Genomic DNA, 17,396 nt, shown 5'->3' with positions numbered 1-17,396 from the left:
ACTTCATAGTACCCCAGATGCAGTATCAGCAAAGCACAAGGCAATGTGGGATTTCAATTTTCTATAGTTCACAAATGTATTTGGTCCTCCCTTCATCTCAGTTTTAGCAGCACCGTCACACTTGGTTCAATGATGTTAATCAATGAAAGACAGAATTTGAAAGCATACTGCAAAACACAGCACGTAAAAGTTGTAACCAGCAGTTATATACTTTGGCAACAATTTATTAGGGCAAACTTCAAGAAACATCTATTAATTATACAATGATCAGATAATCCTTTACCTCTCTGAAACTCAGCAACCCAATTTCACAATTTGGTCAATTAAAAGGCCAAAGTGTCCTTCCCCCATGTGCCAATTTAACGCAACACTTTTGAGAAACCACTGCGTCTAAGGCTTTGTAAAGAGGACAGAAATAAGTTGGGTATCCTCTTAATCTCCTCAGACTTGCAATGCCAAGTAGATTCTGGTATGGGCTATATAGCAAAGCCACAAATAAATGGGAACACACGGCAGGGATGTTTATGTATAAATGACTATAAATCGGAAGGCTTCAGGAAGAAAAACAAAAGTCAACATCTCAGGAACAGGTAGAATTCATACAGTTAAGGTTGGATGAAAAGTATCTCATAGAGGGAAGAACAGGAATGAAGGTTGGTTTGGGAATGTTCTATGATTAAGTACTAATTTTAGGATAGAATACATGGTATAGTACAAACTGAGAGCAGAGCTTAGAGTCCTGAATGCCAAACTAATGACGTAAACAGGTACATAAACAAGTACCTAATGGTGTCTGAAGACTACTGATCTTGGAACTTAGAAGCCAAGTTAGGTCTGGAGGTGAAGACTCTGGAGTTATTTCATTCAGATCAAAAGGTGAAAACATATAATACTAAGGAAAAGTGCAGAAACTAAAAGGAAAAGTCAAGGACAGACAAAAACAAGTGTAGCAGGGATACAGTGCCCCCAGAAGCCAAGCCAGGAGAGAAACTCAAGAGAAGGGTTGGAAGCATCCAGTTCATTTAAGAGATGCAGTCAGATGGAAAGATCATTGGGCTCAGCTGCCATGAGGCCACTGGTGTCCTCAATACAGCAGTGTCCACAAACGGAGGAACCTGGTAGACTTCCCTGTTGAGAAATGGAGGTCTACATGAAAAGAAAATCCAGATTTGAGATTTCGACATTTTCCCCACTCTAAAGTTCTTTTTATAGCTGGGCAGGTTTATCTTTTATCTGAAAAAGGAGAACAGATTCCCTATCTGGCTTAGAAACATTCTAATTAATAAATCTCAAAGTGCAACATTTTGACTTTGTGCCATGCCAAGTACAAGATGGAATCCATCTGGAAATAAATGAAAAGTAGCCTTTTGTTTTGTTTTACCTTATCTTTTTCTACACTTTCAAGAGAGCTATATTCATTATTTGTGGGCTGTTACCTAAAAGTGGTCCAGTGCTTAAACCATACCCTGTGTCTGAGGAGCCACGTATATTAGCTACAGAATTACAACTGGACTTTTGCTAGATTCTAAGAAAAACAACTGCAATTGAGCAGAAAATAAATGTGATGTGGCTACCTTCTATAAAACATCCAGGGCAGTCTTTGTTCACAAGTATGTGCCGTGAGAACAAGTATAGAACAGTTTAAGGAATGTCTGAGTAGAGGTTTACTAAACGTTAGATGATTATATTAGTAAAGCTGTGATTCAGGGTGCGGGTAAAAATTAAATGGAAACTGATTTATCAGGGAAGAAAATCCCTTAATAAGTGAAAAGGAAAAAAAATACAAAAAATTCATCTTATTTAAACCTTATCTGGATGTGACCTATTTTAAAAGCCAACAAAAAAGTACTTTCTGATAAACAAAGCCCAGAATAAGAGCCATTTAAAATTTATTTTGATCTGCAATGCCAAGAGGACATGGTAAGGTTCCAATCTCTTTAAAGTCAAAGGAGAAAAAGAGAAAAACGGGGGCAAGGTAAGCACTGATGAGTTTCCTATGGTTCCATCAAGTAAACATCAGGTGTTAAACACTAATTCACAGATTAAAAAAAAAATCAACTTCAAACAGAGATAATTTCTGGAGGAAGAGGAGGGCAAAAGTCCTAGATAGCTATGTAATAATGAAAGTTTCAGCCTTTCTCTGTATCATATGCTCACTATACCAAGAAAGAGATTTTGTGTGAGATGGTCACCATAATCATTAAGATGGTTCCTCAACCTGTTTTAGAAGGAACAACTGCCTTTTAATATTAAATATTTCATTACTCTCTGATTTAATTATTTCTAGCTGACTGTGATCATTGTTCATAAGCAAACTTTTTTATTTTAAAAGAATACTATTCACAGCAGCCATTTACAAAGGGTTTTCACCTGAAAGAAACAGTGAACCACAACAGCCAAATTTAAATAAAAGACAAGCCTGCCCTCTGGCTAAGACACAAACCCAGACAAATAAAAGGCAGTCCAACAGGTATCTTCACCTGGCAACTCAAGATGAAATGGGTTCAAGTGCAGAACCTGGACCAAACCTGTCATTTCCAGGATCTGATACACCTCCTTCTGCTTTCCAAAGAGCCTCCCAGAACTGTCTTCTGAAGGAGGTTGGGGAATGTCTTGGATCCAACATTTTTCTGCATGGCATCCACTACGATTTTTTGCAACAGAAATAGATATTAGAGTGTCATCAGAGGTTATAAACCGTAAATTTCAGTGATGAGGGGATCTGCACTAACCTTTAGATTATCTAACTATTAGAAGTGAAAGGTAAGAAGAAACAAGAGATCTGTTGTCTGAGACGACAGAATTTTTCCTGTTTTTCCAACGCAACGGAGTAAATGATTAAAATTAGCTTAACGATAACCAACAAAGAACTGTTAATTGCATTCGTATTGTACAGAAGGGTCATGGATAAAAATGGAACTTGAAAGAAATTCTACAAGAAAAATAAAGGCATTATATATATTCTTTAATATATTTCATTTTTACTACAGTAAACCTGAAATGTATCATTCAAAAGACAAAATTAATAACAAAAGCATTTAACATAAATGAAGTTCTTTATTATTCTTTTGTTAATTTGTTTTGATAAATGCTAAGGAGTTTATTAAAATGCCACGAACGGTTTCTCAACCATGTTTTAACAACTAATTGCACATTTCAGGCCTAATCTCACAGATGCTGTCTAGAGTTTTCAACCTGCCAAGGGGCTTATGGCTGTTATGAATAAAGAAAAGTCCAGTTTCTTGGAAGATAAAAAGTCCTTAATTCAAATGGACGATTTTTATTTTTAAAGGTGGTCTCAAACTAGATAAAAGTTGGGAGGTATTTTAAGCTACAGAGAGAAGAATAATACAAACTAACTCCTTAGTAACGACCATTTTAGAACTAATTCTTTACCAACTGAATTTTATATACATGAATCTAAAGAGGCTTCTGTTGTTCAGGTGTCTGAAAGAAATATTAAGCCTCGATTTTCTGCAGTAACTTTTAACTTTCAGGATAACTTCTAGATTAAACATTTGATTCCTGTATCTTCATAAGGTATTGATAAAGAAATAATATGAAAGTACCAACTGATTTATTCCATGATCAATTCCCCACTGCATATGAATAAATGATATTCTAATACTATTCTCAAATTCAGTTACAAAAGGAAAAATGAAAAGTAGTGAATTTCAAGTATTAGGCAGACTTCCTCAGCAAATCTCAAACCTGTCTAGCATTTTATATATGTATGAAGGCAGGGACCAGATACTGATTCTAAGCTCAGGCCTTTATGTAAGTAGCTGTATGATTATGGAAATTCACTTAACTTAATCCTTCGTTTTCTCCTTTGTAAAAATAAGATCCTTCTGTAAAATGGATAGGAGCTCACATCCCTCCTATTACTCAAAATAAAATATGATCCTGTGATCACTCTGAATACTACCTGAATTAAAGAAAAACAAAGAAACAAAATTTGAACTTGAGTCGTAGATTTTAGAGGGACCATTCAAGGGAAGTTCAGTCATTGAGAAGTGTTTCACTAGCCAGCTTTACTTTTCCTCAACAAAAAAAGTGTTAAAAGACTCTCAAGCCTAAATCCACATTTCCATGTGTACATGGGAAGCAGAACACTGAACATTCTCGCACATATGAAGAAATATGCCCATGAGCATAGGAGATGAGGAACAGGTCTCAGAGTATAAGCACAGAACTAAAAGAATTCTCACACAGGCTACGCAGTTCACTCTACATCTGACCTCAGATAGGTGATTAAATGTATTCTTCTGTTCATTTTCCTTTGTATATGGCTTTAGTGATGTAACCTAAAGAAACAAAATGCATATATTATTGGGCTCAGAAAATGTGCTTATATTTTTACATGATCATGTTTTGTCAAAATAAAAGTTGACCAATTATTTCTACCAAGGTATTTACCCAAATAAACCCCATTTTCTCCTACATTAGGAAAAGAAGAAATGATCTATGGAATTTTTCTCTTCCTTGCCAGTATCAAGGCTTTGAATTAAATCCAAAAACACCATCCCAGTTCTTCCAATATATTACAAATGGTAATTTTTAAAATTATTTTTTTCTAAATAACACATTAAACATGACTTAAAATCATCACATTAGCCTAATTCCACAACATGGTCTTGATTACACTGCACCAAAAGTTTTGGCAAAAGTTCACCTGCTATCACAGAAACCAAAAAAAGAGGTGGTTGGTTGAAATGTCTACATTTCTACCAGCAGAGACACCAAAATACTAGGAAATACACTCCACTGCAAGTGGAAATAATGCGCTCTCTGCGAGTAGATTCCACTTTGAGAGAAGAGAGTGGGCGATGTGTTAGGGATACTATCTATTTCTTTGGGGTCCGATGCATTCGTTCCAAACGAAAATATTTTAAAATCGTTTTTAAGATGCATGTGCAGAGCTCTTGTTTCTTTATAGTAGCAGCCTTATTTGTTTTCCACACAACCATAATTTAAGGATGCCAATCATTTTAAGCAAACAGCTTGCAAAAAATAAAATAAAATAAAATAAAATAAAATAAAATAAAATAAAATAAAATAAAATATGGGCAAACCAGAGAAAATCTTCTTTATACTAAAACATCTTTTGCACTAAAATAAGTCAGGTTAAAGTCTCCACTATTTATACAAAGTTAATTTTAACCCTGTGCATTGACAGTATTTGATATTTTCATATTCATTTTGGAGAATTCCACAAGACTATCTTAAATTAATTTCAAAGCTGGTTAAAATACTTTTTTCTTTTTCCTTCCAACAAATTTTTAGACACAAACTGCCTAAGATGCAAATGAGAAAAAAAAAACTAAATGTCATGTTATTTTACAGCATTCATAATATTTGCAATTAACCCCAAAGAATAAATATATGGTTTTTAAATATCACTCTTTTTTCAAGTAAAAATGAAAACTGTGCAAATGACAGAAGACAGAATTTCTCCGTAGTGATTCTTTAGCAATGACCACAATATCTTATCACAGAAAGGTGTGGCGGGGGAGCTGAAATCACTGTTCTCTCAATTTCTGATGCACCAAAATGAGTTTCTGAAAAGAACACAGAAGGAAAAAAAAGTATGCAAAATAAAGGCAAGATTAATTTGCACTTAATGAGAAATAATGAGGGTTCTCTAATAAAGAAAAAAACCTAAGAGGATGAAGTTTTTCCTCTCCTTTCTGAAAAGCTTAAAAAAAAAAACTAAACTAAATATTTCAAAATCAATGGACTTCAAGCTATCCAAGAGAATTTGGAAAACAGTTCTCTAAAAACCAATCCAGAACACAGGATGTCAATTTGGAAATAATGGAAGCGTATTTCGCTTTAAAATTCGAAAACTTTTCAAAGACAAAAATTCAAGTTAACATCCCAGTGATTAACTCAGGGACTGCTTAGCCAAGAACAACTTTCGGCACTTAAAACATAAAACTGTCAGTTTCCTCTGCTTGGAGACAAAACATACAAAAAGCAAACATTCACTGCTATATTTTCCTAGACATGAAAGACAGAACTAACTTTTATAAAAGGTAATCACTCTAAATATTTCTACCTATTATTATATTTATGCCATAGCTCCTAAAAATCAGTTACACCATCCAAACCTCAGAACCATCATTAGTAGATGGCTACTATTCTAGTGCACTGCTCCCTAAATCTTGATGGAAACACAATCATCTATTGAACTTCACTAGAGCTCAATGCACAAATACGTTAGGCAGTCTGTGCTCAATGTCGCTGAATGTAAGCTTCTATAAACAAGCAAAACTCTTTACTAAAAATCTCGAAGGTCTGACAACACGATACTTGGCATTGTATTTCTTGCAAATCTAAAGCATACTGATGGTGAGGATGATTTAAGTACCCCCTTCCCTGAACCAGGACACATGCATTTCAAATATTATCTGTGATCAAATGGTCAAATTCATATTTGTCAACTTGGAGTACACAGTTTGGTGGAGGCACTATCACTGTCTTCATCTATTTGCCAGAAATGTGTCACAGTTGGTGCTTCCAGTCATTTCAAAACTATACCACAACTTTATTCTTTTCAATGCATTTCCTCATAGAAATGGAATGGCAAGGGCCTGTTCAATTGCAGACAGCAAAATAATATTATTATTTTATAGTACCCAAGTTTCTCTTCTTAACGTCCCCCCAATATACATATTATAAAGAAATGTAGGTAAAAAACCCTAGAGCTGGCATATTTTTCCACTAAAAGTAAAAATCTCTATTCCCCCTTAAGTTGAAATATTAGATCCCAAAGAAGGGAAAAAAAATGGTAACAATGCACAGCAGAATAATCCAGAGGAAGCATGCTTGGTCTCAGCATAACTTTCTTTAGCATCCTGAAATGAACGACATCATGCTGCCCGTGCTCTCTACTTACTCCTCTGAAAGCCATCCAGAGGATTTTCAAAAAGGAAAAATTCTAGTAGTGCTTTCAAATGCCAAATTAACTTACAGGACTTCTAGTCCTGAAGGAAAACAGCACAGTAGTGCACCAGAAACTAGGGAATGCTTTATGTCATGCAAAGCCGGAACTGATGAGTGTGACCCCAATGGGGTTTATCTAAAATTCCCAAGTACCACAGGCAGAGGTCAAAGTCTCCTATGACAAAAATATATAAATAAAGTCACATATTGCAATAGTTCCTTACTTATGTTAAACGGATTGTATAGTATCTAAATCTCTCTTCTGTTCAGATATAGATATATATGGATATATATATCCATACATATCTTTTTAGACAGAAACTGAACATGACCCAAACAAAAAGAAGGAAAACCTACTTACACTCATATCTACCCCCCTATTTTTCCATTTCTATTCATTATTGGTCTCATCTTTAAATGTTTATTATTGCCAATGATATATTGAATTATTCAGGGAGTGTGAAGAGCATGGAAGCACATGCTTAAACATTAACAATGATGTACTGAACTCTTCTGAAGTAAAAATACATAAGTACACACAAATATGTGTAACACTAAAGAGTTAAATGTCTGACCAAGTGAACATGCAAGCACATATATTTGTACATAAAATGTGTGCATGATGATTTTTACTGTCAGCCTAAAATCTTACAAGTGATGGTTTTCTTACTTAAAGTTTATCAGAAGACAAAGAAAAAGTAAAATGTAAATAATTAGGACACTCTTTCAAGAACATAAATTGCCTTAAGAACGGGACATTTAAAAGTAGGATAAACAGTTATGGGATAGAGAGTTAAATAAACAGTTCACAGAAATTGAGGTCTAGATGACAGTGAGTTTCTTATAGTAATTTACCACATCTTACATTCAATGGATGTAATACAAATTTGTTGTAAATGCAAAGGAGAAACAACTCTTAGGATCTGTTTATAAGTTACAGAATATAAGGCTTCATATTACTCCTTATTTGGATGCAATTGCTTACACTGGCCACTTGTACTCAGTTACTCTCTAAAACTTACCTAAGTTTGCAGAACAGAGGTGAAAAATTTGCAATCTTTAAATAGAGTATACTTCCAATAATAAGTTAAAGATGATACTAAATGTAATCACTTGTGTTTTTCCAATTCATAATTAAGTCGATTTATTAACATAAAAATTCGGCTTCCAGATACAGTAAATACCGATTTTAAAGGACCTCAGAGGTACATCCACTAAGTGTTGATAAAGAATTATTAATAATTCAACAATGAGGCTAACATGGACTGAGAAAAATTAGTAACATGAGCCTTGATTATATATATATATATATATATACACACACACACACACACACACACACATACATAAATGGATTGTACAGTATCTAAATCTCTCTTCTGTTCATATATATATACATATACACATATATATATGTTTATATATATATGTGTGTATATATATATGTAAAACCAGTCTTAATTCATCAGTTGAATGGTATTTTTAAAAATTAAAGTGAGATTCCCTTTCAAAAAAATTTAATGGCGTCATAAAGTAAAGTTGAAACAAAACTCAAAATCTCTTTCAGGAACTTTTATATGTTCTCAACTACTTAATAGTATTCAGAGAATAACTGGCTGATGTAACTACGTCTACATTTTTCAGAGCTAAAGATGATGCCTGGTTAATGACATCACAGAGAAGTCACAAGTAGAGGTTGGTTTTTAATTTGTTTTGCCAATAGTGCTCTCATTTCAGAACCAAAATTATAATTAAATTAACCTTCAAAAAGGTGTTGGGATGCATCAAGTAATTAAAATGGATATTACAAAGGCTAAAATCATGTAAATAAATATGTGATACGTTAAAATTCCATTCAGTGCCTGTAAGGCAAAACATTCTATACAAATGAAAAAAGAGATATGTGTATGTACATGTATGCACTAAGTTCACATGAAGGCACAGATTCACAGGCTGCACTTGGGCACAGCTCAGAGAAAAATAAAGCTAAAGCTAGATTACTAATGCCTGACCCCTTTGCACATGAGGTGTATCAGAAAATAGAGAAAATAGATTCCACAAACTAACGTCTGCCCTATATATTTACACTATTTATAGATGTCTCTGATCACAGACATAATATATACTTCTATAAGGAAAAATTGCAATAGTGTTTCACATGAATTCACTGAAAGCCATGTCGTAGAATCTAATCAAGAAGCACATGTTATATTAGAAGTATCTGTTGACGAAAGTTTCACAAATTCTATCCAAATTCTACAAGTAAAAAAGCTCTGAGGCTTTGAAATATTTTTCATATATTTTTTCTACAGCTAAAATATATTTAGTGTCAAAATAGCAGTTGTAGTGTATCTATCATCCCATACTGGGTTTATTCTTGGTTATTATAATACTCAATTTAATAATATAATATTAATGTTTTCTAAAGCTTGGAACATATACATTAGATACTGTGAATACATTTATTATTCTTCATAATACTATACTACTTACTATCACAAATGCTAAGTAATTAACACAGAAAACAATTATAAATGCAAATAGAAGAACTATGCTCCCTTTAAATAAAGGAAAAAAGAAACAGAATATGAACTATGGACACTTGTATATTTCCTTCTAACACTATCTACTATAGGAGACTTAAATAGCTGACAATGAGTCACTGTTTATTCAAATGTTAAATAAACTGAATATATGTTAGCTTCTGACTTAGAAGTTTTTGGAACATTTTCCAGAGCCTATTTTGACTGTGTCAATTACCTAGATACCAAAGTTGTTGTATTGTGTTGCTTGACGAAATAGGACATACAGCAACCCTCAAAACCAGTATTGCAAGCCTGGCAAATAGCATCACATTTAGGTGACGCACAGAATCCATCACCCTAGGGAAAAAAAGCATTGGGTCCCAGTACGGAGTCTTTACATTTTCCATATTATTTCTACATAACGTTTTGGGACAGAAGTATAAACTATAAAGTGCCATCCCATAAAAAGATATATTCAGAAACAGCACTGTCACTTAACTGCTCCTCTCAGCAGAAATGGGACTGCTAAAAAATTTTTCTTCAAAAGCATTTCTTAACAATGCACCGAAAGGTGGCATTTTGATTTATAGCTTTCCGTCATTTTTAAAATTTCCTAGTAAATTCAGAGTAGACAGAAGTACGCTAATGATGGCTTCATTACGGTTAGACTCCATACCCATCTCAAACTTCTAGACTTTATGAAGTAGGTCATGTAACTCCTTAAAAGATTCATGTTAAAAGGGCAGAGTTAATGGTTTCACATTATTAGAATCCACCATCAAGGTGTATCCATGTATTATCAGTCCATGTACATCCATACATAAAACACACCCATAACAGCATGCACATACCAGCAATAATTTAAACACAGTGTAGTCATCATGGATACTTTAAGCACTTGCAGACCTTTACAATGCTAGGCTTCCTCTCACATTAGAGGTATCCTAGTAATAACTACCAAAAAAAATTACATAAAGCAAAATATGTTACCTTAGTTCAAACAATAGTGTAGTTCATTGTACAACAGAAAGTGTCATCCTTAACCGCTCAGGAACCAGATAGTGGTGGATGCTTGGGAGCAGAAGTGGTGCGGAATGGTTTGAGGCAAAACTGAAACATATTGTTTAAGTAAACCTTAAGGGGAGGGGATCATATGCGCAATTGATGGATTTTTTTTTCTATCATCTCCCACAAAGCCTCTCCAACCCCTCCCCACCACTGAACAGTAAACAAACTGCTGATATCAAAGCACTGCTGCTCCAAACACCACCCTCCGCCTTTTTTCCTTCTTGCTACACTTTATTACTGTTCACTCAGTTTTGAAGTAATAAACCAACATTCATTAAATAAAAATGCAATCACAGAGAAACCAGTAACTTTAAATTTATGTTTGAAAACTCTATGAAACGTAAAGTAAGACTTACATCAAGACATTCTCACCATGCTGACGTGAACAACTTCTAGCTTCAGTTACTAAGGTCTTCCCTGACAAATCCGTAAGTAAAGAAGTAGTTACCAGAGAAACAGTGCCCCTGATGTGGACTAAAGTCTTAGCTCTCACAAGAAAAACTGAGAAAGACGTAAGTCAGGTTAAGTCAAAACTGTCAAATGTCTACGCGGAGAGCACTTCAACTTCCCTGAATATGAGGAATGCTTTTTATAAGTGTAAAAAACATAAGAGACATTTTAAGGTATCTCCGTGATACCTAAGTTCAATATGTATTATTTTTAAAATGTGCTCTGTGTAACAACAACAACAACTCTCAACAAAAAAAAACTCTTAAAACAAATTTGGGGTTAAAAGCCAAGTCTAAGACAAGTACCCATAAGATTTAAACCTTACGAACGATTCACACCAGAAATGTCGATACTCCGTTCTGCCCCACCAAATGGGGTGGAGGGCCCCACTTCTGGATGGAGTGTCTTTCCCCAAGGAAGGAAAAACTGGCACAAATCTTTTTGCCCTCTGAAAAGATTTTCCTACTTGCCAGCTTCTGAAGTTGCCCTGATGCCAATCAACATCACCAAGATGTCCCTTAACTGGAGAAAGTTCTATTTGCCTGTGTAAGATCAGGAAGAGAGTAAAGGACGAATTAAAAAAAAAAAAAAAAAAGGAAACTAAAAACACTGTGTGATAAATAGGGTTAAAATATTATCATCTAAAATTGTGAGAATAAAAGAACCACCGGTAGAAACAAACTGAACCTTAAAATTAACGCTTTCAATCTAAAAATATATTTTTGTAAAGTTTCATCTATTTTCCTTCCTCCGCACATAAAAATGATTAATGTCACAATTAAACTTCCACATTTCAGGCTCTTGCTAACAGGTGTAGCATTCTTTATATAAACACATCCATTGACCTGTCGCCATTGATAATCTTAATTAATTCATGTCAATTGAAACAAAAACAAATTTTTTTCCAAATAAGAAAGAAATAACGCAACACAAATACCCACTCTCCCCCAAAACCCAAAAACTGTTTAAGTTACGGTAACCTGAAATGCACCAGCCATCACAGAGAGCAATTGGAGAAATCCAGCAGTGCTCAGCAGGAAAGATTTTTAATAACAGATTGAAAAACAAGAATAAAAATAACTACATCAACAGAGCCTTTCTTCCTCAGGCCACAAGCCCGTTCTTACTTGAACTTTTTTTTTTTTTAAAAAAATGGCATTTTGGCCACTAAAACCAATCCAGAACATTATTAAAAGTTAAAAGCTACCAATTACTTCTGTCTGTTCTTTTAAAGCAAAGTTTGGCATTACGTCAGTTGGTTTAAAGAAAACAAGAAAGAGAGAAAGAGTAGGAGAGAAAGTTTCCTGCTTGTATAAACTAAACCACCAGGGAAGGTGTCTAGCCACTTGTAAAGTATTTACTGCAGGTTTTTAAAGAGCTAGAAACGTTTTAAAAATTAAAAGTTTTCTTTCTTATTCTTAATGAAACATGCTTAGGAACAAAAGGCGTACCCTTAGTGTCTTCTTGGGGGTATTTTGATATTATTTGTATTTTAATTACAGCTTTGAATCAGAAAATGATTCCCAATGATGCTTCACATTTGAAGTGCATAGCTAATTTCATCTTTGCTTTTGCTACTTGGATTTGTGCTCTTGGAAAAAACAAAAAACAAAAAAAGGGGGGTGGGGGGAGTGACAAAAAGTAGACATTTTGCTACTGTAACAGCTACTCCAGCTACCGCGACAAGTCATGCTTCTTCCTGAACTCTTAACAATTCAAATAATTTTCATCCATAGGTCCTTCCCCAAATTCAGCAAAGAGGTCTCTTTAAGCCCAAAGATCTCTTTCTAAACTAAATCTGGTTCTACGTTATGATACCCACCAGAGAACCAAACGAAAGACCAGTGAGTTTGGTTCCCAGGCATCTGAAACGCACAGTAACACAATACTAGAGCTGACCATAGGAGCAGCATTAAAGACATTATTAGTAAAGGTCATATATAATTAACCAAATATCCTATACAAATAAACAAATAGCCTACGACCCACTGACACTTGAGGAGAAAATTTTAAAAGTGGTTATTCCCTCTGCAGCACTGTTTGCTACTGAACGGTAGTATAAAACAACAGTTGGCATTTTAGCATATTTACTTTAATCCACTGGTTAAAGCTTGTAGGAGATAAATAATTTTGATGATTATTAAAAAAACTCTGCTTAATTTTTTTCAAGGGGAATCACAGCAAAGAGCATTAGCCTTCTCTATACATGACAATTACAAGGAACTTCAGAGAATTAGATGAGATTTCTACTTGGCAAGGGCTAGAAGTTTCTTCACATTTCACCTAAGGGGACTGTGCAATTCCATAAATTGTAAACCTATTATAGTAAGAAAGAATTCATTACTTTCTGTATGATATCAAAAGACATAGTTATCACATAAAGTAAAACCAAGTCTAGATATGCTGTCATTAATTTCCCCAAATTTCATTAAATAATAAATAAAGTAGATAAATGAGTAAACAAGACTCAGAATTAGTTATCAATGGCATTAGTAGTTATAACCAGCAAAACGGGGAGAGAAAGAAACCTGTTACCTGAAAGCTTGACCAAGGATGAACAACAGACAGCAAGTCCATAAGACCTGCCTGTTTTTATCAAATTGATTGTAACTTGTGAGCTATTTGGGACAGAACTGTCTCAGTTTATAGTTTTCTGTGCCTGCCAAAAACAGATGCAGACTACCACACTAGCTGTCCTGCGGAAACTAAATTAAGCAAAGGCAAATACCAAGTGGAAAGTTGTCAGTCTGTTGAATGAATGGCTTCATTTTACACACCAGAGAATATCTTAATAAGAATATGTTTTAATGTGCACCAGTCACTTTATTTTAAGTGCATCGCTTATTTCAAAAATACTAATTTTCCCTTTAAATCAATTGTAAACACCTGCCCATAACGTTCTTAAAGTCTATTTTTGTTTTCTACACAATAGCATAATGTTATTACATTATTATTTGCTACCAAAAGGGGTAGTGAAAGAAAAATATTTTTCTAGATTATATGCATTATTAAAAAACATTTAAAGTCCAGTTATCAATATTTGTACAGATTTCAAAATCAAAAAAAATTCTAGCTCAAAAACAATTTGCCACAAGTCTTTCTAAAAATTTCAGTAATGTTTATTTACTTCCACAAAGAAGGTAAGAAAACAGTTTATTAAAACTTAACACCCTTTGGCATGTTCTTTATAGGAATGTGCAGATTATTAACTGCAAACTGTGTTCTTCCTTTCTTTCTGTCTGTCTCTATACACACACACACACACACACACACATGCACACACACACGCACACACGCACACACTCACCAAATAATAATACCAGTAATAGAAACATCATTGAAATACTAAGATCTTAAAAGCAGCTTTTCCACAGATGCATTCATTTCCCTGTTTTGAAGTTTCTCCTTATGAATGAAGATTCCCTTATGTGTATTACAGGAGGACCTATACTCTGGAAATCAGAGTAAGCTCAGGAGGAGGATGTGACTTAAAAGAAAAGTAAAAATAATACTGAAAACGTCGAAGAGACATGTGTAACTCACTTACGATTAGCACACGATTATGGATTCTAACCTCTTTTCAAGTAAAAATTTTATTAACTCGTTGAGAATATTAATCATCAGAATGCTGAGCTCTAAAATCAACTCAGACCTCACAACTACTATGACATTCTTCTCTTTACTTTTAATGTTACCTTTCACAGACAAAGGACAACATCTAAATAGCAGCAGACCCTTACAGCGTGTAGAATTCAAAGGAGTGACAAACTTTTTTGTAAGGAACTTGCGATGTTCCACCATTTATTTGGAGAGTGTCAGACTCCGTTGTTATGTGTGGGAAAAGTATTCTACACACAATATATCCTAACATATAATAGATATATTGGGAAGCTGTAAACATCAACTCGCTCATGGTAAACAATACTCGGCCAACAGTGTATCAATGAAGCTGCAGAATGCCTCGCATTTAGAGAAATCAAGTCATAATGGGGCATTAAAACTTTATCCCCCCGTCAGGAGTTTTATTTTCAGGTTGTTCATATTAAAAAATAATCATCAAACTTTAGCACGTTTGTGGCCCGGTATATTTAACTCAATCTAGAGATGTTTTCATCCAGGGGTATAGCTTTAAAAGGAAGTTATGAAATCTGAGGAGAGATAAGCTCTAAGAACAATATGTTTGACTTGTTAAGATTAAGCATGTCATTAATAAACTTTCACTTAAAGGTAAAAAAAAAAAAAAAATCTTCCAAACGTTGGTATCATTTCCAGACTGTCCTGTCAGCATCACAACTTACAGGAAACGCTTCATCTTCCCATACAAACCCTGTATTTATTCACAGCCCTGGCATACTTGGGGAAAGCAAAAAAAAAAAAAAAAAAAAAGCCCACACCATTTTAGAGCTACTTTGCTTTTTTACATTAAGCGGTGGAATATCTGAGAAAGCGTTCTAAGCAAATGAGCAGCATGTAAGAAACTTCACAGCAGTGAGCTCAGAAACTTTCATTCTCATTTTGTCCACGTCAAGAACTGGCCGCCCGCATTACTTTCCTTTGCTGCCCCTTGCATTTTTAACTCTGGCAGCCTTTTCTAAATGATCAACTTTTCCTAAAACCAGCAGGAAAGTAACATGATGCCAGCAAGATCCATAGGTTTTAACTCAAGAGCTGGTGGGCTTTGAAGTAGTGGTTAGAAGGTTCCTATTTTATTTTTGCTTTGAACAATCATATTTTAGCCAACAACCAGGCCTAGAATTATCATTTCTTTGTAATTTTGTCTCCGGCCCTATCTGTATGTTCTCTTTGTACTTATTTTCCCTCTTGGACCCTTCCCTCTTCACCTGGTGCATTTACAAAAGTTCAATCAATCTACAAAAGTTCAATGAATCGGCCCAACTTCTCTGCGATTTAACTTCTCCGCTAAGCTTCTCACTTCACTTACCTCACTTAAAACTCTAGCCGTGATTTTCCAAAATAGAATAAGGATGAACATTCTATCATAATTTTGATTCATCAATTAAGATCCATCGCTCTTACTCAAAAACTTTCATAGTATCAACTCTGAGGCCTAAAAAGATATGAGGAAGTAAAGCAAGACCTAAAATTTAATCAGCCCAAGATTCCCTCTGAAACCCACCAGTCCTACTCGCCTTCTAACTTAAATTGCTTTAGAGTCTTCGGGCCATAAAACAGTTACTGACCTCCCTGGGGAAAGGGGGAAACACCACCATCTCACACAGGTACTAACAAAAAAGCCTTCCCAGCCACAAAAACAGCTTTGCACTTCAAACAGCTCCCACCTCCGCCTCACCCTCAAATTATTCATGGGGTCCTATAATCCTGGAGTTATTTGAAGGGACAGCGGTGTTTGCCTTGGCCTTTCAAAGATGCGTTTCTCTGGAACCCAAACAGGAACTAGACAGAAGGCGAAGCGCCCGTCCCCTGGATGTCCCACCGCTGTCAGGCACTTAATCACCGTCCAGTGTCCGCTGACCCGCGACACATGGCGCATCATCCGCACCGCAGAGGAAGTCTGCCCCTTCCTCAGCCCCTACGGAAACGCCTGGGCTGAAAGGCCCTGCCACATGGCACCGACAGGGCACAGACCCCTCAGCCGAGCTTCCCTGAGCCGCGCAGAGGCGGGTGCACCAGGGGATGCGACACCCCCCTTCTCCAGCCCAGCTGGGCCTTTAAGGCAAAAAGTTTGAAGCCTGGCTTTACAAACTCTTCAAAGCCAACGCCAGTCCTGTGCTGTTTTCCCACTTTGGGGACCCCACGAAGGCCCCTCTCGGAGACCCTCCCGACCCTCCCAAGTTCGCCCAACTTACTACTCTGCATGCTGGTGCCTAGTCTGCTCCCAGCTTGTCAGGAGCCCCAGAAAACTTGCAGCGGCGGCGGCGGGAGCGGCGGCGGCGGCGGCCCCTCGGGTCCAACCACCTCCAGCTCCTCCGCTGCGCCCGGTAGGAGAGAATTAAAATCAGCCAGAAAGAGACAGCGAGGGGGAGTGGGACTGCGAGGGGGGAGGGGGCACCGGCCTGAAACTTCTTTTTTTGGCAAATGGGGATTTGTTTTTCCTCCTCCCTGGCGGCTGAACTTGACCCTCCTGACTCCAAGGGCTACTGCAGTTTGAAGTCGCTCGTTTCTAAGACTCAGTTGTCTCAGACCCACCAAAAGGAGAAGAGCAAGGGGGGGAAAGAGAGCAGAAGAGAAGAAAGAAAGAAAGAAATCACACGCGCAAAAAGGAAGAAAGAAAATGCATGTGAAACCCGAGAAGCCTGCGCTTGGCTTTCTGCACACTCTCCCTCTGCTTTTTTTTTTTTTTTTTCAAAGAAAGTCACTTTTAATTCCCAGGGCTCCCCGCTCGCGATCGCCCACATTTTGCGCACACACGCGCGGACGCAGCAC

At 36.0% G+C, this 17,396-nt stretch overlaps 1 protein-coding gene across 5 annotated transcripts in view; it reads right to left on the bottom strand.

Moving 5' to 3' along the window:
- Positions 1-17,396, bottom strand: part of TRPS1 (transcriptional repressor GATA binding 1) — a 257,443-nt gene that overhangs the window by 239,427 nt on the left and 620 nt on the right. The window contains exon 1 of one of the 5 annotated variants that reach the window (XM_015072863.3): positions 16,820-17,390. The exons of 2 other annotated variants lie outside the window; for them this stretch is intronic. Coding sequence is in view for 1 of the 3 variants with exons in the window: in XM_027064012.2 (XP_026919813.1) it covers positions 16,820-16,829 (10 nt within the window). In the remaining 2 variants the exon portion in view is untranslated. Of the gene's footprint in view, positions 1-10,463; positions 16,297-16,819; positions 17,391-17,396 lie in introns of those variants that run through there. 2 more of the 5 variants (XM_027064012.2, XM_053208124.1) reach the window with 2 other exon arrangements.

The sequence above is a fragment of the Acinonyx jubatus genome, chromosome F2 (genome assembly GCF_027475565.1).
Source record: "Acinonyx jubatus isolate Ajub_Pintada_27869175 chromosome F2, VMU_Ajub_asm_v1.0, whole genome shotgun sequence".
Taxonomy (NCBI): domain Eukaryota; kingdom Metazoa; phylum Chordata; class Mammalia; order Carnivora; family Felidae; genus Acinonyx; species Acinonyx jubatus.
This window is presented reverse-complemented; position numbering and strand designations above follow the sequence as displayed.